The sequence below is a fragment of the Mastigoproctus giganteus genome, chromosome 3, assembly GCF_048544385.1.
Source record: "Mastigoproctus giganteus isolate SK-2022 chromosome 3, ASM4854438v1, whole genome shotgun sequence".
NCBI classification, from domain to species: domain Eukaryota; kingdom Metazoa; phylum Arthropoda; class Arachnida; order Uropygi; family Thelyphonidae; genus Mastigoproctus; species Mastigoproctus giganteus.
The window spans coordinates 199,249,386-199,274,673 of NC_143577.1; the positions used below are offsets into that span (position 1 = coordinate 199,249,386).

Sequence of the window (25,288 nt, forward strand, 5' to 3'; positions counted from 1 at the left end):
ATTATTTTACCCAGAACAGAAGTTAAACTAACTGGTCTGTAATTGCTTGTGTCACCCTTCGATCCCCCTTTGTGAATTGGGGATACATTTGCACATCTGCAGTCCGTGGGAACCTCCCCTGAGTCCAAGGATGCTCTCATAATTATGGCTAAGGGTTTGCTTAGTTGCTTTGCCGCCTCCTTTAATATAACTGGAGAGATCCCATCCACCCCCCAGGTGCTTTTCTTTTGTTTAACTTCAACAATTTCTCCTCCACTTTGCTCTCAGTTATTACAAAATCATTTAAGTACCCTCTACAATTTGATAACCTTCTGCCATTTTCAAAACTTAATAATTCCTCATGTGTGAATGTAGATGCAAAATACTCATTCAATTTGTTTGCTATCTGAGCAGGATCATCAACAGTCGAACCATCGATGTCAAGTGGACCAATCAGATTGATCCCCTTCCTTTTAGAGTTTATACAACTAAAGAAATCCTTGCTGTTTTTCTTAGCATCTTTTGCCAAAGATTTCTCGTAATCTGCCTTCGCCTGCCTAACCTCCTTTGTGACCTGATTACAGACTAGCTTATATCTGCCATAGGCTTCTGAGTCACTTGATAATTTATATGCATCCCATGCATTTTTCTTCTCTGTCACCAGTCTCATTAGTTCATTTGATAACCATTTAAGCCTAAACCTTGAACAATATTTCTTAATGGGTATGAAACTTTTAGTAGCATCCACGATTAATTCCTTGAAGGCTTCCCACTTAGAATTTACTGTTGGTAACATCTTCAGTTGATCCCACTGTACAGAATTTAAAAACTGTCTGAGATCACTGTACCCACCTTTACGGAAGCAAAAACCCTTTCCTTTACCCCTGATGGTAATTAAATCTTTAAGTAAATCCCACGTCAGTACACTGTGATCACTGCCACCTAGTGGTTCCTTTATCTGCAAATTCTTAATACACGAATGATCACTGCTGATAACCAGATCAAGAGTATTACTCTCTCTGGTTGCCTCTCGAACATGCTGCTGCAGAAAACAATCATCCAATAAATCCCCAAAAGTCTGACTAGTGTGTGAGTGACCAACCCACAAGTTCCAGTCAATATCTGTGAAGTTAAAATCCCTCATTATAAGACATTCTGATTTACTAGCCCACTCTATTTCTCTGTACAATTGTTCATTGTACTCATTCAAGTCATTAGGCCTATAACACACTCCTACTCTTATTTTTGCTTTTGAAGTGCTTATGTCACACCAAACTGACTCAACAGTGCACTGTTCATCTATATCAACTGGATGCACTTCTTTTGATTTTATGTTTTTCTTAATTAACACTATAACACCTCCTCCCTTCCTATCCTGTCTATCCTTTCTGTACACATTGTACTCTCCAAATTCCAGTTCTGCATTCCTTATATCTGGGTGACGCCAAATCTCTGTTATCCCAACAATATCCATGTTTGATGTCTTGACCAACACTTCAAATTCATCAAATTTATTTACTGTACTTCTAGCATTGGTATACGTGCAAGCATACATGCACCTATTCCTATTAATACCTACCTAACAGGTATTAATGAAATTAATAAATGTTAAATACCCTAACCAACAAAAAGTATTTTTTGTCATGCCTCCGCAATGAAAATAGGAAATAAATGTGCTGATTCCAAAAATCACCATAAAAAGTCTCTTTCTTGTCTACATCAAAAGATGTACCAACGTTTAATGTTAAAATAAAGGGATATGTGTATAATTCAAGTTACTCTCGAGGGGCTGTTTATGTTTAAAGGATAGATATACAACCCTGAGAACATGTCACGATTAGTTAATACTTGGAAAACTTTGGCACAGCCTACAAAAATCTTTTCCAAAAACACTAAGTGTGTGCTCTCTTCAAATTGTAAATTGTTGCATCGGAATTGGAACCTAAGAACCATAGGCAGAAGTCTGATTATGTTTATCACAAGAAAACCGAGACCAGAATCGATTGCTAAAATTAAGAGAATTAGCTTATATCTCATAAAATAAATCAGCATGTCATACATTACTGGCTAGATTATGTAAAATTGGCATATTTTGATAAAACGTAACTCCCTCTATATTTAATAACTGTGACATGATGTGAAACTATCATAGTGATTTTCAAAATCTACACATAAAAATTGATGAAAAAAGCATTTAAGTTCTTGGAGGTAAAAATCATCGTGTTGGCTAGTGATATTGTTTGCTTACTATTAAATGATAGTAACGTGTATTTATCTGATTCACAATTGCTATATAAAATGTAAACGTTTTGAGCATGTGATACACTCCCATAATATACACACTGTATTGTTTAAATTCACTTACCTTTAGACAGAACAGCTTGGATAATTGTAAGACCTGGCACAAAGTTTCTTGCTTTGTATAGTACATAGTGTGTGTGCGTGCAGGTCTTTTACAATTCAAAGCATTTTAATAGTAAATGCAGTTATAGTTAAAATTAAAACTTATGACATATTTTAGAGAATGAGCATTGAGTTCAGTGCCATCCCAATAGCATGCTTTTGCTTCCTATTTCAGAAAGGACTGTTTTATTTAGCTATGGTAAAGTTTGCCCATGAATTCAGTTTTCATTTGTGTGAGTAGAAATAATGCTTCCTGAATTATGCATAGAAAGTATGGTATTAATGATTTGACTTCATTGTATTGAAAAGGCTGGTGCATATCCACTCGGTTGGAGTCTACAAAAATTAAAGTTGTATTTTAAGTATTCTTATTTGGATTACTGGTAAGTTAAACACTTACAGTATTTTGATTCATATCTTATATTACTGATTTTTTTTTTTCTATTTCTGTTTAAAAATTAAGGTTTTTGTATTCTCCAACTTGCTGGAACATAAACCCCATTTTCTGTTTTGTAAGGAATGAAACTGCTGGTCCATAATCTCCACAGTTTGGCAAGATATGTTTATATGTAATATGTCAGTTACTGGATTCTTGGGCATGTGATCCTTGGATGAACACATAATTTCACAGTCTGTTTCTTCAGCTGTGCCAGAGGTATCCAACTTTTTTGTGGTGAGGGGCCAAAAAATAAAATTATAAAGATCAATGCCACATGAACCAAAAAAAAAAAAAAAATTGTTCCTTTCTATTTATTTATGCATTTTCAAAGTAGAATTTTATTTTTGTTGATTATTGTTTATATTTAGAGTTAAGCTTTTTACATTTAATAATCAAATTCAAAAATTCTTTACAATGATTATATGACACTAATATTGAAAATATTTAGGAAGATACATCAAAAAAAAGCAAAGGAATGAAAAATGAAATATTACCAAACTGTGATATTTTCAAAACTTGGCACTGCTTTTCACAAAGAGTCTGTATTAGGGGGACAATTTAAGATGCAACTTGGACTGAACTCTCAAGATGGCTGTCAGTGATACAGATTCTTTAGAACACTTGACAAGTTTCATCCTGGCAAACACTTGCTCGCAGGTACATGTACTGTTGAAGAGTGAATTTGTGAAGAGAGCATAATTATAAGTACAGGGTTGTCTTTCTTTTGATACAACTTATAAAAGTCTATCAAATTAACTTGATGAAACTTTTCTTTCAATCTTAAATCACATTGCATGTCAATACACTCCAGTTCTCAGGTACCTCATCAACGTTAACATGAAATGGAGCAAAAAAGTCAGTGAAGAGAGGGCATTTTTTCTTAATCTTGCATTGAATTGTTCTTTTAATGTTGAAATCATATTGATATTTTTAGCAGTCATATGTTGCAGTTTGCTAATAGTGGAAAGTGGGCATAATTGTGAATCCTACAAACAAAGCTTAATTTCAAAAGCTGTGACATCATTAAACATTGTATTTATAAGCTAGTCTTTCACTTGGAGACACATGTTCAACTCCTTTAGAAGCTGAGTTATGTCACCTAGGAAGGCAAAGTTGCACAACATTTGTCATCTTTAAACTGAATTGCTGGGTTTCTTTTCAGTTTCATGAAATTCAGAATTTCAGCTTTGAGATCAAGTGCCCAAGCCAACATTTTCACATGGCTTAACTAACAAATTTCAAAATAGGAAATGCATCCCCTAATTCCGTGTCCTTGACATTCAGCATTTCTTGAAACTGTGGCAGTGGTTTTTATTTCAAATGAAATTGACTACTTTTATTATAATAGACATGATATATATACTTTCTATCTTCAGCAACTTAGCATATAGTTTCTCCTGCTGGATGATGCAATAATATCTAATTAGTAACTAACTAATGTCTAACTAATATCTTATTAGTAAATTATTTCCAACTTGTGCAGCATCATCTTCAGTTAACATGACTTCATCTAATTAATTTCAATTAATTAACCTCATGTTCTCACCATAGCTGGAGCTCCATTGATAATTATCTGATATGTTGTTGAGGTTCAGATCCAATCAAGTTAATGTAGCCTTGACAACCGCATAAAAATCACTTGATTTGTGTTCTTCAGTGCAGCGAGGGCAGCCATTTATTCTGTAGTCTGGAAATCATCGATGTCCATATACAAAATAGGGTAATTGGGATATATCAGTAGTATCTGTACTTTCATCAAGTGCCAGTGGATAAAACTTGCAATTAGAGGCTTTCAGTTTTAGGGTATGTCCAACACTGAATACTGACTTATCAACATGTCTAGCCGTAGTTTGCAGGAAATAAACAGATTTTTGAAAATTGAGCTTTTTTTTGTGTGCATGTAACCTCAGTAACATGATCAAAACACTTTTTTGATAAATTTACCATCAGAAAATGGTTTCGGTTTTTTAGCTGTGATTTCTGCCACTGCATAGCTGCCTTGACAATCGATTATGCTTAGAAGTTCATAATTTTGAAGAATGACTGTTGATCAAAAAGCTTACTTTTCAGTGCAGAAAGTTTATCATTGTGAAATTGTCCTTGAATACTGTCAAGTGTAGATCATGTTTAATATCATAATGTCTTTAAACTCTTTCTGAACAGAAATGACTTAACATATCAAACAAACAGGCCTGTTTTTCATTTCAATGAAAAAACATTGGTCAGTCCATTGCTTCTGTAATACTCTCAGATTATCACCAGTTTTTCTTTCTTTATCAGAAAATATGCTGTTGTCAGCTTTGTTTGTTAACATAATTAACTTTCACACGCTGTGAATTCATGTACGTATACAAAAGTAAAACTGGACAGCAAGTTGGAAATCACACTTTTGATTTGACTACTACATTCTATAAATGAAATAACACTAACAATAACTGGGCTTGGAATGTCTAGTGACCGGTAGTGCAACAACACCTGGTAGTTCTATAAAAGTCAAGTCAGTTGAAAGGGACTGAATGCTTGTGATCACAGAGGTGTGATGGAAAAAAGGAGTTTTAACAACTCTACTGCTTCAGTACATCTGCCAGGGAAAGGGGAATGTCATAAATTAATAAAAACTCTGTATTCAAATACATCCAGTATATTAGCCAGTTGGAGAGGGCATAATAAATTTATACAAATTACATATACATGGTTTAAAATTACAATGAAAGTAAAACTTTGATGAATACGCCAGTTTTTTTTTTAACTACTACCATCACCACAACTATACTGTCATTACTGTGCACCATTCTGGTTCATTAAATGTATTGCTACTGTCATGTGCATACTTGATTAGTAAAAATCAGATGTTTTATTAACGAGTGTTCCATTTTGTAAAATTTTCCATTTAAACCCTTGTTTACAATTTAAAAACTGATTCTGTTATTATGAGCATACTTTATTTTCACAGACCTCATGAATTGTTAATCACGAAAAATGTACTGATAAGAATAAACCTAAAAAACATCATGAAAGTTATTTTTTTAATCACTTCTGTTCTTATAATTTACAATATTTTGTGTTAGTAGTGCTTTGGTAGCTGAATAGAACTTTTCCCTTTTCCTTTAGCAGAGATATAACACTGGAGTGTTATATCTCTGCTAGAGGAAAAGGAAACTTTGAGAAATGGTAGCAGCCAATCAGATACTGTTACAGCTGAAATTACATCCATAAAAATAGGAAGCTAGTTGTAAAATTTTATTGTAGAATGGAAGATTTACAATCTTCCATTCTACATCCCTAAATAAGCATTTAGGGAAATTCCGCACTCGCAACTATGCACACTGAATTTGATAGAAGCAAAAAAGAAATGTTCGACGAACATGTAAATTGAATTATTCGATTTTTTTATCTCATGCACAGGAAAAATTACAAAAATTTCAAAATTATAAAATTACAAAAAGAGAGAGAGAGGAGACAGGCATAACGTCAGCAAGTTAGGAAGGAAAATCTAATGATTTTCCTTCCTAATTATTAACAGCTTTTCCATCTTCGATATAGCACCTGAACGCTGTTTTGTGATCGCTATTGGTGCAGACTGGCCCCAGTGTGAAATATGTTGATCCTTTAACATGTTCTTTTATACACGCACTGCCCCTTAAAATAGTATTCACTGTTGAAACAGCGAGACCTAATTCCGTGCAATAGATGGCAAACTTTGTCCTGCTTCATACTTCTTAATTAATCATTTTCATTTCTAAATCAATTTTGTTTTGTTTCGTTTCCTAGCACTGTCAGCACTTGCACTTTCTGTTGGTCACTTTCCCTTCACCATTGTAATAAGTAAATAGGAATGAAGAGAAGATTCTGAAAATTTATTTATGTTTTTTATATGATTGAAGTTTTCAGTGAAGGGGGAACACATTTCACCATAATAACGTAAAAACCCACACAATTCCAGTTATTGGGATTATTGCAAATGCAATAAGATCGAGCTTACTACTCGTTTATAATTAGATGCACTAACAGAAAAGCCCAATAAATCGGAAAGTGCAAATTGTTTTTAATGTTTTCTGGTAGTGACCTCCAGAAATGTGTTTTAGAAAAATATCACAAAGGTGTTCAAAATTGATTCTTATAATGGAACATACCCCAATGAGCCAAAACATTATGACCAGTGAGTCGTTATGCAAATGGAAGCAATTGCAGGTGAACTACAGTGTGGGTTGGGACACGGTATAAAAAACACCTTATACTGAGCTCTGTTAATCAGTGTTACTCTTGTTCTTCAGATGGGAAAGGCAGCGGACTTAAGTGAGTTTGACAAAGGCCAAATTGTAATGCCAGAGGACTGGATCAGAGCATATCCGAAATGACTTGGCTGGTAGGGTGCTCATGGTCAGCCGTGGTTAGTACCTACTGAAAGTGGTCCGAGGATGGGAAACCCACGAGCACAGCTCATCGATGCTCGAGGTGGGCAACGGCTCTCCCTGTTGGTACATGACAACAGGAGGGCGACTGTGGCACAATTCGCTGGTAGTTGGAATGCTGGTGATGGGAGTATTGTGTCACAACACAGTACACAAACCCTGCTGAAAATGTGGCTGCATAGCTGCAGGCCGCTCTGAGTGCCCATGCTAGCCATGGTTCACTGGTGACAGCGCCTACAATGGGTGCACAAGCATTGAAACTGGACCTTGAGTGATTGGAAGGTTGTCTGGTCCGATGAATCACGTTTCCTGTTGCACCATGTGGACAGCCGGGTACATGTGCATTGGTACATGTGCATTTACCTGGGTAAGTGATGGCACCTGGATGCACCATGGGACGAAAACAAGCCGGTGACGGCAGTGTCATGCTTTGGGCAATGTTCTACTTGGATACCCTGGGTCCATTCATCCATGTGCTAGGCACTCTGACGTCTACCACCTACCTAAACATCATTGCTGACCAGGTACACCCTTTCGTGGCAACGGTCTTCCCCTCTCTGGTGGTGCCGTCTTTCAGCAGGATAATGCGGCATGCCACACCGCCCCGGTTGTTTGAGACTGGTTCGTGGAACATGAGGAAGACTTCCAGGTATTGCTCTGGCCTCCAAATTCCCCAGACATCAATCCCATCGAGCATCTGTAGTTTGTGTTGGAACAGCAACTCCGATCTGCAGCGTCTCAACCACGGACCTTACAAAAGGATCTGCTGGTTACATTTTGGTACCAGATATCACAAGACAATTTAGAAATCTTGTAGCTAGCGTCCATGCCTCACCGGGTAAGAGCTGTTTTGGCTACACGTTGAGGAATAACATTATATTATGTAGGTAGTCATAATGTTTTGGCTCATTGGTGTATGATAACGATGAAAGTGTAGTGTAATTTCCATTATAAAAATTGCCTTTTAGAGAAATAAATAGCTTAGTTGTATAGCGAAAATTTCAATTTCCGAGGTCTTGGAACGAATTGCCAAAAAAAAAAAAAAAAAAGTGTTATTGGGCTCACATTGCGATATTTTTACAATATTCCTATAGGATGCAAAATACGTTTCCACGATTTTTTAAAGTTTGCACTGGCCAGGAAAAACTTACGTAAAGTTGAATTTCCGTAAGTCGAGTATTACATAAGTCTGGGAGTGGCTGTATATTGGTATGTTCTTTTGACCAGCTTGTTTTCTGTGATTTTCAATGAATAAAATCCATTTGCACAAGAGTGAGTGTATGTACCCATAATTTTTAGCCCTACTATTGTTATTGTTTATTATTATATATGGTTATATGATTTTTTTTCAGGTTAAAACAGCCTACAGGAAAAAAGCTTTGACTTGCCACCCTGATAAAAATCCTGATAACCCTAAAGCAGGTAAGTTAAGGCATTCTCAGTAAGAAATACCTAATGTTACTATCTTAAGTTATCTAAAGTTGGTGGCAGAAGCCTTGAACACATTTCAGTTTTTCCATAATCTTTCTATACATTAAAAACGTTTTCCTCCTAGTGATATTTATTTGAGCCAGTGGGAGAAGAGGGCAAGGCAATTGCATCACTACAAATGCAATTAATTATTGACAACTGCCTCCATAACATTCACCAACCTCGTGCACATGCTTCACAATGGAACATTTGATGTTCCATTGTAACGTGTTTTGTATATTAATGAATATTGTATATTTGTAAATAGTTTAGTATTTTGTAAATATTTTAAATATTTGTATAGTTTATAAATATGCTCTTTCGGATGCAACAATATTCCTCGTGTATTATGGAACCCGAAGCAAAATGCCTTTGACTGAAATCTATTATTTGTGTTCCACTTGTCTCCATGCAGTGGGTGTTGTTGTTGAACAGAGTGATTGTACAGTCGAGTTCTGTGATTGAGTGATTATTATTGTGAATGCGTTTTGTTTCTGATTGTTTTGTGTCATCAAGGAGGGGTGTTACTTAGGTAGGGTGGTTATCCTCCTATCCCGTTGTTTTAAAATCAGAAAACGTGTTCCCAATTTTAAAACAGCGGCAAGTGGAGGGATAAACACCCTAGGCATGCTGACCTAGAAGGAAAGGGGGCAGGGCTAAACAGTGAGTGGCACCTGCCAATCACTGCTTTCTTTCTGACTTTTAGTCAAAGTATGGAGTGGTATCCAAGACCTGAATTTTTTCCAGGCCTTTTCCTAAGTGACCTCTGTAAACACAGGTAGATAATTACATAGTGATATTTATTCGACCATCTTTTGTTGTGGATGCTAATAGCCTAAATAAATTTAAGACTGAGCTGGACAGGCATTTGGAACGAATGGAGGGGTGAAATGGGAGTTTTTTTGGCTGATGCTGCATAAGCTTGCTTTCTTGCATCGTATGCCTCTGCTAATGCTGTACACTACAAATGCACAGGTAAATAATTACATAGGTCATTTCCTGATTAGATATCGATTAGTGCATTTTGACAGGTGTCTCTTTTACATAGAAAATATTTGACTTACTCTGTCATACCTCTACATATTATGTAGATTAGCATGCACGGGGTTGGCGAGCAGGGGGAGAAGCCCCTAATTTTCATTAAAATAAAAAATTAAAAACTATGGTATGTTCAGGAACTTTTTCCATTGAATAAATTTTATTTTCCTATAACTTGATATTTGTTTTTCTATTTTTTACATATCTTTAAAAATAGCTTTGATTTTCACTATATATATTTGAGTTTTTATTGTTGATTTCAAATGTTTCATTTTTTAATACCTAAAATGGTTCCTAAATGGTTCCTAAATGGTTCTAAGTCTCCTTCATCAGAAAACAAAAGGTTTTTACATCCAGTCAGATACAAGTGTGGGCTAGTCTCAGAACAGTTATGTATGAATTTCTAGTAGCAAAACCAATTAAAATCTAAAAGAAGCTTCAGGTATTATATCCTCAATTGTTATTTCATAAGAAAGAGAAATAAAGAAAAAAAGCGAAATAAGAAAAATTGTATCATAAGACAAATACCTCAATGTAAAATGAATTAGTATTAGCCCATATGGTGCAAGGAAGCCCCATATTTTCTTGCACCAGCCAAAAAATAAAAAGGAAAAAATAAATAGTGCTTACATTTCAATTGTCAGCATGCATTCTCATTGACTTGCTCTCCTGGCCCTATAGCCGTAGGGCCTTAGCTTCCTTAACAATGTCTGCCACTTTGTATGTCATTGATGGCTCAATAACATAGAAGAATGTCTTATTATCATTTTGTAAATGTTCAACTTCCCCAAAACACTTGAAGATTTAAGTAGTTTCTGGTAGGCAAAGTAACATCTGTTACCATTGGCTATTCTAGCTTTACAAAGGACAGAATGTTAGCACCTCCGTGCTGACTTTGCTGTCCTTTGTAATAGTACCGCACAAGTACTTATACTGCTTCACTTTCTCAAAACTCTTTCCTTCTCCAATCTTAAAACTCATAATGTCTTCAAATATGTCTTTGTTTCTGGTGTTCCTTTGGCCCAGTTCCTTTGATTTCTCTTCCAGTTGCTGTATGATTTCTTTCAGGTAATTTGCTGTTCTACTTAACTACTACATCATCAGAAAAGGCCATATGCTGCACCATTCTGTTGAATAAAGTGCTTTCTGGGTTTATTGTTATTTTCCCTATGGCTGCTTCTGTGCTCAAGTTGAAGAAGGTCATTGAGAGGATATATCCCTGTCTTAATCTTCTTCTCACTTTGAATGTTTAGAAAACTGTCCTTGGATTTTCACCTTAACTCCAGTATTGCTGAGGGTCATTTTTATCAAATTGACAATTTTTGTTATGTTAATTTCTCTCAGGACTGTAAATAGCTTGTTTCTATTGTTAATATTGTAAGCTTGTTTGTAATCAATGAATAACTGGTATACAGTAATATTAAACTCATAGTATTTCTCCAGTATCATTCTTACTGTGGCAGTTTTGTTGACTGTTGAGCCGTTCCTCCTAAAAACACACACCAGTTAGTTGTTTTTGTGCATGTTGCCAATTTCCAGGTCAAAACCTTTGAAAATATCTTATATTTATATTATACCTTTGACATTTAACAAAGATATTCCTCTGTGGTAACTGCAGCCAGTTTTGTCATCTTTTTTTGGTGGATGGGTCATATTACAGCAGTCCTTCATTCTTGGGACACCAATTTCTTTTCCCAGATTTCCTTAATGAGTTCGTATATATTTCTCCTTTCAGTTCTTCTCCTCCTTACTTTATGACATCCTATGATAAAATGAGCTCTGCTTGGATACCATCTTCCCCAGGCACTGTGTGTTTTTTATATATCTCATTGCATCTTCAATCTCTTCCTTTCCTATTGGTGGTAGTTCTCTTGGTCTGCTAGGCATTCTTCCATGTCTATCTCTTCCCTGTTCATTGTTTGCATTCTTCCACATTGAGCAGCTCTTCAGAAATACTCTGCTCATCTTTCCTTCATCTCCTAACATATTGCCATTCTTATCCTTACAAATTGTTCAGCCTGCAATCCATTCTTTATCTTTCTCTCTTGCTCCTCAGAACATGCTTAGTGTTTCCTTCCTATTGTCATTTCTTTTTTAGTTCTCATTTAGTGCCTCTCCCCCCCCCTCTCCTTTTGTTGAAAAGTTGCCTGGTTCTTCTCGGCTTCATTTTTTCTCTCACCTGTTTGTTTTCTCCAGCACTCTTTTGCAGCTGTCATCAAACCAATCACTTGGTTTTGCTTTTTTTGTGCCCAGTTACTTCCATTGCCTTTACATTCTGGATTAGTTTTCAATTTGTTTCTATAGTTCCTTCCTGAAATTCTGCTTAATGGTTTCTTAGTCTTTCCCACATAACTTTCTAATAATTGTTCTTGATTGCCTCATTACTATTAAGTATCCGGGCATTAAAATGAGTCTCTTTATTAACCTATTTGCTTGTACTTGATATGGACCACGAAGTAGTCTGAGTCTACATCTGCTCCTCTGTATGCTCTTATGTCCATCATGTCTGACCCATCTCACCTCTCTGGCAAAACATGGTCTGTTTGATTTTTGGTTAACCTGTCTGGGGAGGTCTAGGTTATCTTGTGAATATTTTTATGGTCAAAGTATGTACTGCTTGATGGTCAGTTCTATTCTTACTTGTGACAAAGTCCATTAGCCTTGTACTGCTGTTGTCGCTAGCATCATGAGTGCTGTGTCTTCCTATCGTTGGTCTAAAGCAGTGTTTCCGAACCTTTTTTGAGTTGTGACGCTCTTTTATAATAGCCAAGTAACCTGAGACCCCTACATTTGCATAAAAAGGCATTTTTAATATGGTAAAGAAAACACATTAAAAATAGATTTTTCAGAATATAATTCTAACCTAAAATTTAATTAACCTAATATTTAATGCGATGGTTGTACTTGCATCTGGGCAACCAGCTTCAAAATTCGCAGCTGAGTGTTGGTTAAAGCCAACCTCATGTCATCCTCAACATTCAGTCTGTTTCTTGCCTTTGTTTTGATATGAAGAAACGTTAAAAATCCACTCTCGCAGAGATATGTAGAGGCAAATGGAAGTAAAACTTGAAAGGCAAGCATGGTGACATTTGGATATTACTGATACATAGCACACCAGAACTAAGTCAGCAATTTTTCATAAAACAAATTACATGCCGAAGAATCGTTCTGCTGATCCAAGAATTCATCTGGAATGCTGGCTACATTCAGGGAAATTGAAAATGGGTTTCGTACTGGTGCAGCAGCTTCTTCTATAAGCTCAGGGAAGTACCACTGAAATTCCTTTTCAAGGGATTCAAGGTGCCCAGTAATCTCCTCCCTTCAGCTTCTCATCCAGTTCATCTTCAGATTCCTCTACCACACTGCAGAGTTTTTCAAACATGGCAATGTTTCCAAGATAACGCCAGTTTTGCAGCTTGGATACAAATGCCTGAAGATTGTCTTTAAATTGGATAATGTGTGTTTCCTTTCCCTGAAGTTTCAGGTTCAGTTTATTTAGCTAGTCTGAAATGTCTGCTAAGTAAACAACTCTTTTATTCCAAGCTTCATCATTAAAATAAGCCACAAGGTCATTTTTCCTTTGCACTTCCAGGAACAACTTGATTTCATCTTTCAACTCAAAGACAAGATTGACAACATTTCGACAACCAGCATACAGCAGTGTAGAAAAGAAGAACCCCGTGATCAAAATTCGTCTTTACAGAATTCTTTAAACAGATGAGTGTTGAGGGCTCTAGATTTGATGTAACTCACAATTTTGATCAGAGAATCAAGTACCTCTTGCAGAGGAGCTGGAAGAGTTTTATTTGCAAGATCATATCAGTGAATCATGCAGTGAATGCCCTTTGCTTGTGGAGCAAGTTCTTTCACTTTTGTCTGAATGCCCGACTTTGACCCTAGCATAGCTGGTGCCCCATTTGTACAAACTCCACAGACATTTTTCCACTGTAGTCCTCCAGTTTCAAGAAAGCTATTTATCTTCTCCATAATATCTTCACCTTTTGTAGTACAGCAGGCCCTCGTTATAAAGCGGTTCGCTTTACACCGATTCGCTATAACGCTGTTCTTATACAGGGTGTCTCAAAAATACACGGCATAACTTCAGGAATGAGTTCCTCATGTGTAAACAATAAAATATTTTATATCAACATAGTTCCGGAAATGCTTGGTTTTCGCGTTTTGAAGGTCTGTCTATGCCACTTAACTGTTCACATCACCTTATAGTAATTATTCAAAATGTCCACCTCCTGCCTGAATACAGGCCTCACACCGATGTCTCATGGATTCGCGAAGACTATGCCAAATTCCTGGCATGTTTCGTATTGTCTCACAGCCTGCCACAATTCGATTGCGGAGAGTTTCCACATCAGCTACCGGAGTCGAATACACCATTGACTTTAAATGGCCCCACAAGAAGAAATCTAGTGGGTTTAAATCAGTGAGCATGGAGGCCAGGCAGTTGGTTCACCCCTCTACTTCAGGATTCGTAGATCTTGGTCGTCCTCTGTCGGCAGCATGGGCTGTAAAGGTCCCATGTTCACAAAGACAGTGATGGATACCTTCAAACGTTTTCCTGTCTGGACATCTTCGTTCTGGGAACCTTTCGTGGTACAAAAGATGAGCCTCCAGAGCATTGCCGTCCGCCAAACCGTACATAAAGTGCATATCCACTTGCTCCTGATTTGAGTACATGGTCGGAATGGAAAACCACCAGATTCTGTCAGTACCTTGTGATGAAGGAAATCACTTGCGGGAGATAAGACTTTCCGGTTAATAACTTGGGAACCAAGCATTTCCGGAACTATGTTGATATAAAATATTTTTGTCTACATACGAGGAACTCATTCCTGAAGTTATGCCGTGTATTAAAACCCGTATCTGACTATAACGCTGTCACAAATCACTATAATGATGCTCTTTTACAGATTGCATTTTTGGCATATTTAGCAAAATCGTTTCATTTGATGAAATCGATAGCTTGAAAATGAATAGCAAAACAGCATTAAAATGTTTCCCACACCGACTTGAGAAATTTTCCCACCATAATTTAATTGCAGTACAGTGTCTTGTTACGTAATTCCGAGATCAACATTTTAAAAAATGATGAAGTATATTGCTTGTAATATTTGTGGTATACTGTATGCATTTATCCGAAGTCTAGTAATCACTCAGTACAGTATTAGACATCATGCGTAACGGACAGTTTACTCAAACATTGAATCATAATTAACGCAACCAATGCAGTTACATTTTCAAAGAGCTAATAATGGTGGATAAGAATGAAAAGGCAACAACACCTGGATGCAGAACGATGACTACAAATGTAAAAAAAAAGACTGAATTTGAAAATTAAATTAGACATTTTGGAGTGAATCGATTCCGGTCAGCGACAAGCGGATGTGTGCCATAATTTAGGACTGGCAGTTTTAACTCTTAAGAGCAATTATAACAAATAAAGAATTGATTTTAGCAGTGGGAAAGACAGCTATTCCACTGCAAGCAACTAGGGCTAGGCCGGCTATTATGATTGAAATGGAGAGACTTAAACTAATTTTATTGAAGATAATATCCAATGCAGAATTCAGTTAAGTTAAATATTATTTAAAAAGAGAGAGAGAGAGAGAGAGAGAGATTAGCCTGTATGACGATCTGAAGAAAACTCACTTAAAAAAAAAAAAAAAAGTGGAACCATTTAAAACTAGTAAGGGCTGGTTGAATAGATTTAAAATCCAGTGAGATGCTGCAAGTGCAGATCAAGGAGCCAAAACTTTCAAAAATGAACTTGTTAAAATTATTGAAGAGGGTTATGTGTTATACAGTCAGTCATCGTATAGCACGATAGTTGTGTTCCTAGAAACCCTCGTGCAATGCAAAATCGTGCAATATAAACAACAGGCCCTATGGGAAAAATAGGGTTATGTGCCGACCACCCAAGATTGAACACACATTTGTAACCAAAGCATTACCAAACACAATAATCAATCATAATAAAATACTTACTGTGTCTTAATCTAATGGATTTTAATTACACTTTGAGTTGTTCCTACTATGAAAGTTGTTTTTATTTTCTCTGCATTCTTTGTAATTCTCTGCGTTGCCTCATTTAGGTCTGTAGCACGTGCAATATCACACGGTCTTTCATTTCGCTCAAAGCGTTTCACAAATTCATATTTTTTCCTCTTCCAAAATCACACCAGAGGCCGGTGTGATTTTGGCCATAAACCATAGTATGAGGCCGCTATAAATTTTCCCGGGCAAGAATTTTTGACTCAGTCCGCCTCTGTTTATCGATATTGCTTTTCTTTTTCTCTCTGAATCTGCAGTGTCTTCACCAGGACGCATCCTTTCACACCTTTTAAGTATTTTACTCATTTTTAGGGAATAAAGCACAATTACAAAACGAGGAGGCACGCTTGATACACATAAACAAAGCTGATCGCCCGTGTAGCAACTGAATAAACAACACCGTAAAGGCAGAGATACACTATTAACACCTCACATTTTACTAAAGCACATTCCTAGGGGTTACTACCATAAAACAATAAAAACAATTTTTCCAGTTGCATTGCTGCTATTGGAATCTGTTATAAACTGGTAGTAAATTCGATCTAATTGCATTTGCGATTATACCGATAGCTGGAATTGTGTTGGTTTTTACGTTATTATGGTGAAATGTGTTTCCCCTTCACTGATATAAAAAACATAAATACATTTTCAGAATCTTCTCTTCGTTCCTATCATGTTGCGTTCCGTTGGGGTGATTCTGCGTTCGACTGCCATTTCTTGTAAACACAAAGGCGAATCGTGCATTAGCAAATTCGGTTCGTGTTATATAAGATATCGTTCCCCTATTTATAAATCGTGTATGATCAAATTCGTGTAGTGTAAACACGTGTTATACGAGGACTGGCTGTACTTCTCAACAAGTTTTTAACATAGATGAAGCATGACTTTTTTGGTAACGAATGCTTAAAAGAAGTTTCATATCGAAAGAAGAAAAAAAAACATGCCAAGTTTCAAAGCTTTATTATTGGGTGGTAACGCTGTGGGGGATTTAAAATTAAAACCCCTTTTAGTTTATCAGGAAGAGGGCCAAAATTGAATATTTGTCATGATTAAATTCATCAATTAAATTAAATCAATTTATATCAATTAAATTCATGATTTCATTTGGAATTTTAAGTTTAATTTTGATACGCAAGTAGTTACCACATACATAATTTATACGTATGTAATGCAGAATATTTTATATGTACAAATATTTGAATATTAAATATTTGACCGACATTTGTGCATCTTTTCGCTACCGTTTATTATTGATTAGGAAATATCCTATGACACCGACCACAACTCACAAATACATATGTTACCTTATGGGAATGCGGCACTAGCTTAGCGCGGATTCACTTAGTGCTCTGTTTTTTCGGAACGAATTATCAGCATTAAGAGGGGGTCACGTGTAGTTTCAAGTGCACTACAAAACAGGAACTCTTCTTTGATGTCATCCAAATGAATATATTTCAGGAAGACAAGCAACTGAGAACATGAACTTACGTCCGTTGATTCATCAACTTGAAAATAAAACAATGGAGAAACTTTGGTTTGGGTTTTTTTTTTTTTTTTAAGGAGCATTAGCAGCTAAGGCCATATTGCTGTAGGGGAATATGCGGTGGTCATTCCCTGACCTTTCCGCATCCTCCGTATTTGGTGGGCACAGGCTCGAACCCCGGTCTAATCAAGAAATGTGTGCTGCGCACTGCTGCTCCTGCCCACCTGGCTACGGAGATGCTTGGAGAAACTTTGATTTCATTCAAAACCTGCTCTTTCACGTCTACGGACATATCTGAAATGCACCTCTGAATAGTGTTATTGGACAGAGATGTTTGTCGCATCTTTATCTCGCTGGCTTCCCCAAGAATTAACTTCAACATGCAGGGTTGAAGTTGATTCTTGATGACTGTTTCTCCAATCGTGTAAGGGTTTTTTTGTTTGGCAATTTCCAATTTACATATGCGACTTCATATGATGCTTGCACTGCTCCTGCTGTGCTCTGTTGCCGAAAACTTCCTGTAGGATCAAGTCTCTAACGTCTCAGACCAATTTCATGTCGTTGAAAGAACTCCAAATCCTTTTTAGTATGTTCTGAATGTTTTGTCTCTAAGTGACGTTTCAGTTTTGAAGGTTTCATAGATTCAGCACTGAGAACGACATCGCACAAAATGCATTGTGGCTTCTCTATGCCATTGCTGATCAAGGTGCTAAAGCCAAATTTTAGATAATCTAAATATTTACGTTTTTTCTCCATGGGTACGGATTTAGCACAGACTGATGACGACCTGCTGACGCTCAACAGCAAGTGGCTGGTTTCTATCATGGCGGCAGCTAAAGGTGGTTGGCTGTTGGCAGACTAAGTTTGCGCCAGTTTGCATTAGACGGCCCATCGCGGGCATTATTGAATTACGTCATTGAAAACATGGTGGCATCAGCAAAACATATGGGGTGATCTTCAACTGCGTTAAGAGAGCAACTCACCTTTATTCGATGGTCCATATTCAACAGTCTGTTATTCACACATCAACTCACCGATTAAAAATGAATTTTGATATTGAATTTTGCATCATAGTGAATATTTTTTTCAGTTTACTGTTTGTAACGTAGAATTTTATTCTAATGATAACACTGCATTTGCATATTTTATTTTTAGGGAGTGAATCAAGGCCTGCCCTGGCGGAAATTTGAAAAAATATTAAAGGCCCGCCATAGCAAATAATTAAAATAATATCATCATCATGAATTTGGTCCGGCTTAAGTCTTTTAAGACCTGTTCCGTTGTAGCTCTTGGAGGTGGTCTTGATCTCGCCATCGTTGTCTTGGTCGATCCACATCCCTCTTGCCTGTAGGTTTGTAGTTAAAGGCTAATTTTAGGATCCGGTCTGGGTTCATTCTTTCTGGGTGGCTGATCCATTTTTTCTGATAACATTTTATGTCATTTGCTATGTTATCTACTTTTAATTTCTCGTGGATATCTAAATTTCTTTGGTGGTCTAGTCTTGTAAAGCCTAATAATGGTCTTAAAAATTTCATTTGTGCTGCTTCTAGTTTGTGTGCATCTTTCTTATTTATGACCCAAGTCTCACAGCTGTAGAAGAGGGCTGATTTTGAAGTGATGTTGTGCATTTGTAATTTTGTTTCAGTTGTCATTTGTTTTCCGAAGTGGCATTTAATCGTTCCATTCATTTTATTCTATTTTTGTAGTTTAGTATGGATGTCTTTCCCTTCATTTGATATTAAATTTCCCAAATAGGTGAAGTCAGATATTTGTTCTATTATTTTGTCATCAATAATAATTTTGACTCTTTGTATGTTTTTTCCACATAATCCCATTGATTTTGTTTTTGAGGTGGAGATTTTAATCTCGTACTTTTTACCTATTTTATTCAGTTCATTTGCTGCTATCTGTAGTTCATCTTCGGATTTTTGCAATTATAACTTGGTCATCAGCATATAATATAGTTTGGATTTTATTCCTGTTATTCAACTGTATTCTATTGTTAATTGTTTCTTTCCATTCTTTAATAATTTTATTGATGTAGATATTAAATAAATTTGGTTGGTGTCCACATCCTTGTTTGACTCCTTTATTGGTGTTAATTGGGTCTGAGAGTTGACGATTAAAATATTTTATGCAGACTTTTGAGTTTTTATATAGGCTTTGGATCGCTTTTCGGAGTTGGGTTGGGATATTTTCTTCACATAGAATCTGTCCAAGTTTTTCCCGGTTTACATTGTCATATGCTTTTTCATAATCAATAAATAGCAGAAATGTTGATAGATTGAATTCTCTTCTTTTCTCCAAAATTTGTTGTAATGAGAAAATGGCATCTATTGTGCTTCTCCCTTTTCTGAACTCACATTGTTCTTTTTCTAAGAATTGTTCACTGTATTTATTAAGTTTATTCTTTAGTATATTAGAGTATAGCTTTGAAGCAGTTGCTAGCAGTGTTATCCCTCTGTAGTTGTTAGGGTTATTTCTGTGTAAATTTGTGTAAATTGAATACTATTCCTGTTTCCCAATCTTTGGGTATCTGTTGCTTATGCCATATGATGATAAATAATTTTAGTAGTGTGTTTTTTAGTAAGGTGCCACCATATTTAATTAGTTCTACATTCAAATTGTCTATGCCTGGGCTTTTTCGGTTTTTTGATTTTTGTAATATTAACTCTAGTTCTTCCATTGTTATATTTTCTTCATCTTCGGTTGCCACAGATTAATCTTCCAATTCCCTAGTGCCAGGGTTATACCATAGTTTGGAATAGTGTTGCTTCCTTTCTGCTTGAGAGATAGAGTTTGTTTTTATTTGATCATTTGTGTCTAGTTGTAATTTCTTAAAAATTTTAAAACCTCTTCTTGTGGGCCTGTGATATCACGTTCTAAAGATTTAACAAATTTATCTCAGTCATCTTGTCGGATTCTTCTGGTTAATTTTCTAACTTCTGCTCTAAGCTTTTTATATTTTGTGTGTAGATGTAGGTCTTCAGGTCTTAATCCCCTGGAATTTTCCGCCGTGAAGGGAATTTGTCACTTTACCAATGTAAAACATATATATTTTTTATATTTGGTAGGACAAATAAAGATTTAGTTTGTAGGAATAGTTTATAGGTCTTTTTTTTTCTCATTGATTGTTTGTTTCAATTCTTCATTCCAAGTTCTTAGCCAGTTTTTATTTTTTATAGGTTTATATCCAAGACTTTCTTCAGCAGCTCCCAGAATTGATTTCCTCAACATTATCACTTTCATCTGATTTGAGTTTATCTTTCAATCGACTTTCATACAGGAATTTAGTGCTTTCATCTTCCAACAAATGTATTTTTAATTTCCTAGTAGTTTTTGTTGGTATTTTCACTATTTTAGTGATCACTGTCAATTTCACTGCCTCTGAATACTCTAGAGTCTCTAATTTTGTCATTTAAATTTTCATTAATGATAATATAATCTGTTATAGACTTTGTGTTTCTTGCTTCCCATGTGAATTTATGGATATTCTTGTGTCTGAAAAAAGTACAGTGGATTCTGGTTATTTGGGCCACCGGTTAATCGGGGCAGCCGTTTATTTGGGGCAAATCTTAAAAAACAGAAACCAGTCGAGGAAATAGCCAGGGTTTACTTCGCTTAATTGGGACAGCATGCTGTTTAATCGGGGCAGGAGACTGCAGCACTGGAAATTACCCTACGATTGTCTCCAATGGTACCACATGGTTCAGTTGAAATTCTGAAGGTCACAACCATAAAACAATAAAAACAATTAGCAGTCACCTGTTTATTGGGCTTTTCTGTTAGTGAAATATATCATAAACAGACAGTAAACTCGATCTTACCGAATTTGCGATAATACCGACAGCTGGAATTCTGTGGGTTATTATGGTGAAATGTGTTTACACTTCCATGAAATCTTCAATCATATAAAAAAATTAATTTTCAGATCTTCTCTTCATTCCTATTTTTAAAGCTTTGTAACTCGTTACTCCGTTCTCACTTGCACGTATCGTGTTACTTGCAATTTGTGTGTGCCATGTTCTTTGTTATTGATTGCCTATCTTTTTACTGTTTTAAATTTTAACCCCCACCCACAAATGTCAGTGAACAGAAATGTCAACTAGTTCGTATGTACATATTACAGTACGTATTAATTATTCCGATTATCACATATATTCTTCTGATTTTCACGTATCATTTAATTTTTTTAATTGGTAAGGTAATAAAGGGGAAATTTGTGCTTAATATATCTTTACTTTTATAGCCCGTGGATAATATTCCTCCTATTTTCTCTGATTAGAATCGCTGTTTAATAGAATTAAAATTCAATTCACAAACGTGATCACAATGACCAGCGTTTACTACATATCGTATAGTGAACGGTACTTTACTATGGTGAGTTCGTCGTAACGTGATTTGATTGTACAGTGAACTAATTGTAAAGAGGGGGTACATTGTATTTTTAACTATTTATGTGAAACTTTGGATAATCGGGGCAGCCGCTTAATCGGGCCAAAATGCACTAGTCCCGATGTGTCCCAAATAAACGGAATGGACTGTATTTGTAATTTTAAGTTTATTAAAAATGCAGAAGTCTATCAAACATCTTCCATTATTGTTGACCACGGGTTTGCCTTCTGATCCTCTACATTTGTCTACTGATTGAGCACCAACCCTTGCATTAAAATCTCCTGCTAGTATGAGGTATTCGTTTTTGTTAGTTTGGTCTATGATCTCTTGTAATTCGTCATAAAATTCTGTGGTTTCATCAATGTTGCCCTCTGCTGGTGCGTAGATGCCAATAATTGTTATTGTATAAGATAGAATTTTTAGTCTTAATTTCAATATTCTTGGTGATATCCAAGAGTAGTCTAATATTTTGTTTTCCCATTCTTTATTATAACAGCAACTCCCGATGATGCCCACTTTTCACTTGGTATGCCTGAGTATATCATTATGAAGTTACCTATTTCTTTGGATCCTTTGTTCTTCTTTGTTGTTTCAGTAATGACTGCTGTCAATATTTCTATTTTTATAGTTCCATGGTCAATTCATCTAACTTGTGATTTATTCCCCTAACGTTCCAAGTTGCTGCTTTAATGTCCTTAATTATAGTCCTATATCCATTGCCTAGGTCATTATCCTTGAGATCTGTCCAGTTTTTTCCCTTGAGCTTATTTTGAGTATTTAGAATGTGCCCCTGGATAGGTTACCAACTTTTTGCAGGGTAAGTCTAGTGGTGGGGCTGCCACCTTATAGCCTCTAGATGGGCTTCGGGTACAGCATTTCCTCTGTATGTGATGGGACAGTTATACCGCTGTGACTCGGTCGCCAGAGCCTCGTCTCTGGAAACGGATCAGTTCACCCTAAGAAGGTGAGGATGACATTTGGGTAGGAGAGATTATGGAATGCACGTCACCACGCCTTGAACACACCCATTAAAATAATATAAAGTGTTTAATATGTATGAAATGGCAGGCTTTTAATATTTTTTAAGTATCCACTGCAGTGGACCTCAAGTCACTTTCTTTCATTTATCAGAAATCAGCCACTAGTAGAATATTGCAGTGTAGCCATATGCCATATTGAAATAAATAATTGTTGAAAACCTTTGTGGGGAAATTTCCTATAAAAATAATTACAACTAAAAATAACCGCGGCGACTCCCCAGGAAACACTTTGTGACTCCCTTGGGGGTTGCGACCCAAAGGTTGGGAACCCGGGATCTAAAGGCTTCTTCCATCCTACTTCACATTCATATCCCCAAATACTATTTTTATATCATGCTATGGGGGTCATATCACACTTGCTCAAGATGCTTATTAAATATATCCTTGGCCTCTTCAGCATCCTCGATTGGTGCAGGGTCACAAATTAGACTGATGTTGAACATTTTCACTTTTTGTCTCAGCATACACAGTTGATTATTCACTGTTTCAAAATTCAATACAACATGCTTTAATTCAGCATACATCCTGCTGTGATAAAATGCTATTACCCCTCTTTTATTCCTGCCAGTGTCTTTTGAAATTTAAATTTTTTTTTAGCTCAGAAATTTTTAAATTTTTGGTGATTTCTTAAAATTTTTTACATTACTTTAATTTGTTACTGTGTATACACAAATAATAGTTTGAAAGTTTGCAAAGTCTGTTAATGCAAAAAGCAGTTTTTGATTACTTTCCATTTGTAACTTTTGAAAGTGAAGTAATTCCTAATTAATTAGGATGAAACTGATGAAATTGCAACCAAATAAGTACAAATTATGTGATATAAAATAACCATAGTTCCTTGGCACCATACACAAAATATATGCCTATATCTTTACAAAACTATAGACTTTCTCTAAGTAACAGTAATTTTAAAAATACTTTTTGCATGTGAACTGTATGTTGTAAGCATATTTGCAATTTGTGTATGATCACTTAACAAGTACTAAACAAAATTTATGTTTACATTATTGTTATGTTGTGTTTATTGATTTATGGTTAAATATTTACAGCAGTGGTTCCCAAACGTTTTTGGCCACAGCCCCCTTGGTTCCATAAAATCATCTGCAGTGTCCCCTACCCACCCTATAAAAAGCATTATTCTGACTAGTGGTTTGCACTAAGGAAGATAATAAGACAATAAAATTCAAAACAGTAAGAATTAAATGCACATTTATTCAAAATGAAATAAAACTTTTTGGTTTAATTAATTCAACAAAATTGATGAACTTGATCCAATGATACCAGCTTTTCAAAGTCTGATAGTCAGTTAGCAAGAGTCTTAGATACCACATCTAGTAACTGCTTCACTGTTTAATAAATTCATAATGTGATGGATGAGCTTGATGAAGTGATACCAGTTTCCCAATGTCTGGTTTAAAGCAGGAGTCTTAAAGCACCACATTTAGTAATCTGTAGTCTATTTCTTTGCTTGGAGAGAAGTTAAGATGAAAACACTAAAACCAACATAAAATATTTCTATATAACTACTTACCAAACATGCACAAATCTTCACCTACCACAAATGTATGGTAACTAATGTGTAAAAAAATCAATAGCTATTACCAGTAATTGGCTACCTTGTGACATCTCCAAATCATAAAATGACCAAAGGAAATAGCTTTGAAAGCAATAAGAGCAGTAAAACTTAATATGAAGCAAGGAAGTGTTTTGTCCTAAGCTCTAGCCCGGTCGATTGTAAATAAGTGATCAACTTTTTTGGAAGAGTCCGCCTCCTTCAGTTCCTTGCTGCTCCCTTGCCTCTTAGCACACCCCCAGGTTATCCTACTGCTCCCCCTAAGGGGCAGTATTGTTGACTTTGGGAAACACTGATTTACAGCCTTGAAAAATTAAAACTGCACATAGGCAAGAATATCAGTATGAACCTTATAAAATAAGATCAATTTGAGAAAATAACACTACTTTTCATCATTTTTTTCTGTCTTTGCTTTCAGAGAACACTGTTATCCTTCTAGTGACAGAGCTCGGGCTTCTGCTTTTTAGAAATAAATGTATTTATGTATGAGTCAGCCTAATGTTACTAATATCATTTTTAATCGAATGTTATCATGAGGAATGTGAAACTGTTATTAATTGTCCCCTAGTGCCACGTATTTTTCGTGACAGCCATTTCTCTGAGCTTAAAAAAAGTGCCGTTCTCAAGTGATATAACTATTGTTTATTTCTAGTTTTCTTTAAATTTTTCTTTGATTGCAAGTAGTCATCTTAAAAATCCTAAGACTGGGTATCTTAACGTCACATAATGCCAAAAATTTTCCCACTCCAGGAATGCCTGCAGAAGCTTAGTCATTTTTGCTACCTGTGGCTCACATGATCCTACTGAAACAAACTGTAAAGCAGATGGGCCAGAATACCCAAATTACTGCACACTGCCCACTCCAGAGATTGTCCACTCTGGAAAACTAAAAAAAAAAAAAAAAAAAGGATTCAGTGGATCAGAAATGAGCAAAGTTTTGCATATTAGGAAGCCAAAAAATTGATACATGCTCAACCTAACAAAATATGA

General features: G+C 35.9%; 1 protein-coding gene across 1 annotated transcript in view; it reads left to right on the top strand.

Moving 5' to 3' along the window:
• LOC150088566 (dnaJ homolog subfamily C member 17) overlaps positions 1 to 25,288 on the top strand; it is a 238,703-nt gene that overhangs the window by 14,703 nt on the left and 198,712 nt on the right. Inside the window, exon 2 of the mRNA XM_090370234.1 lies at positions 8,586 to 8,655. Within this exon, the coding sequence (XP_090226360.1) occupies positions 8,586 to 8,655 (70 nt within the window). The remainder of the gene's footprint in view (positions 1 to 8,585; positions 8,656 to 25,288) is intronic.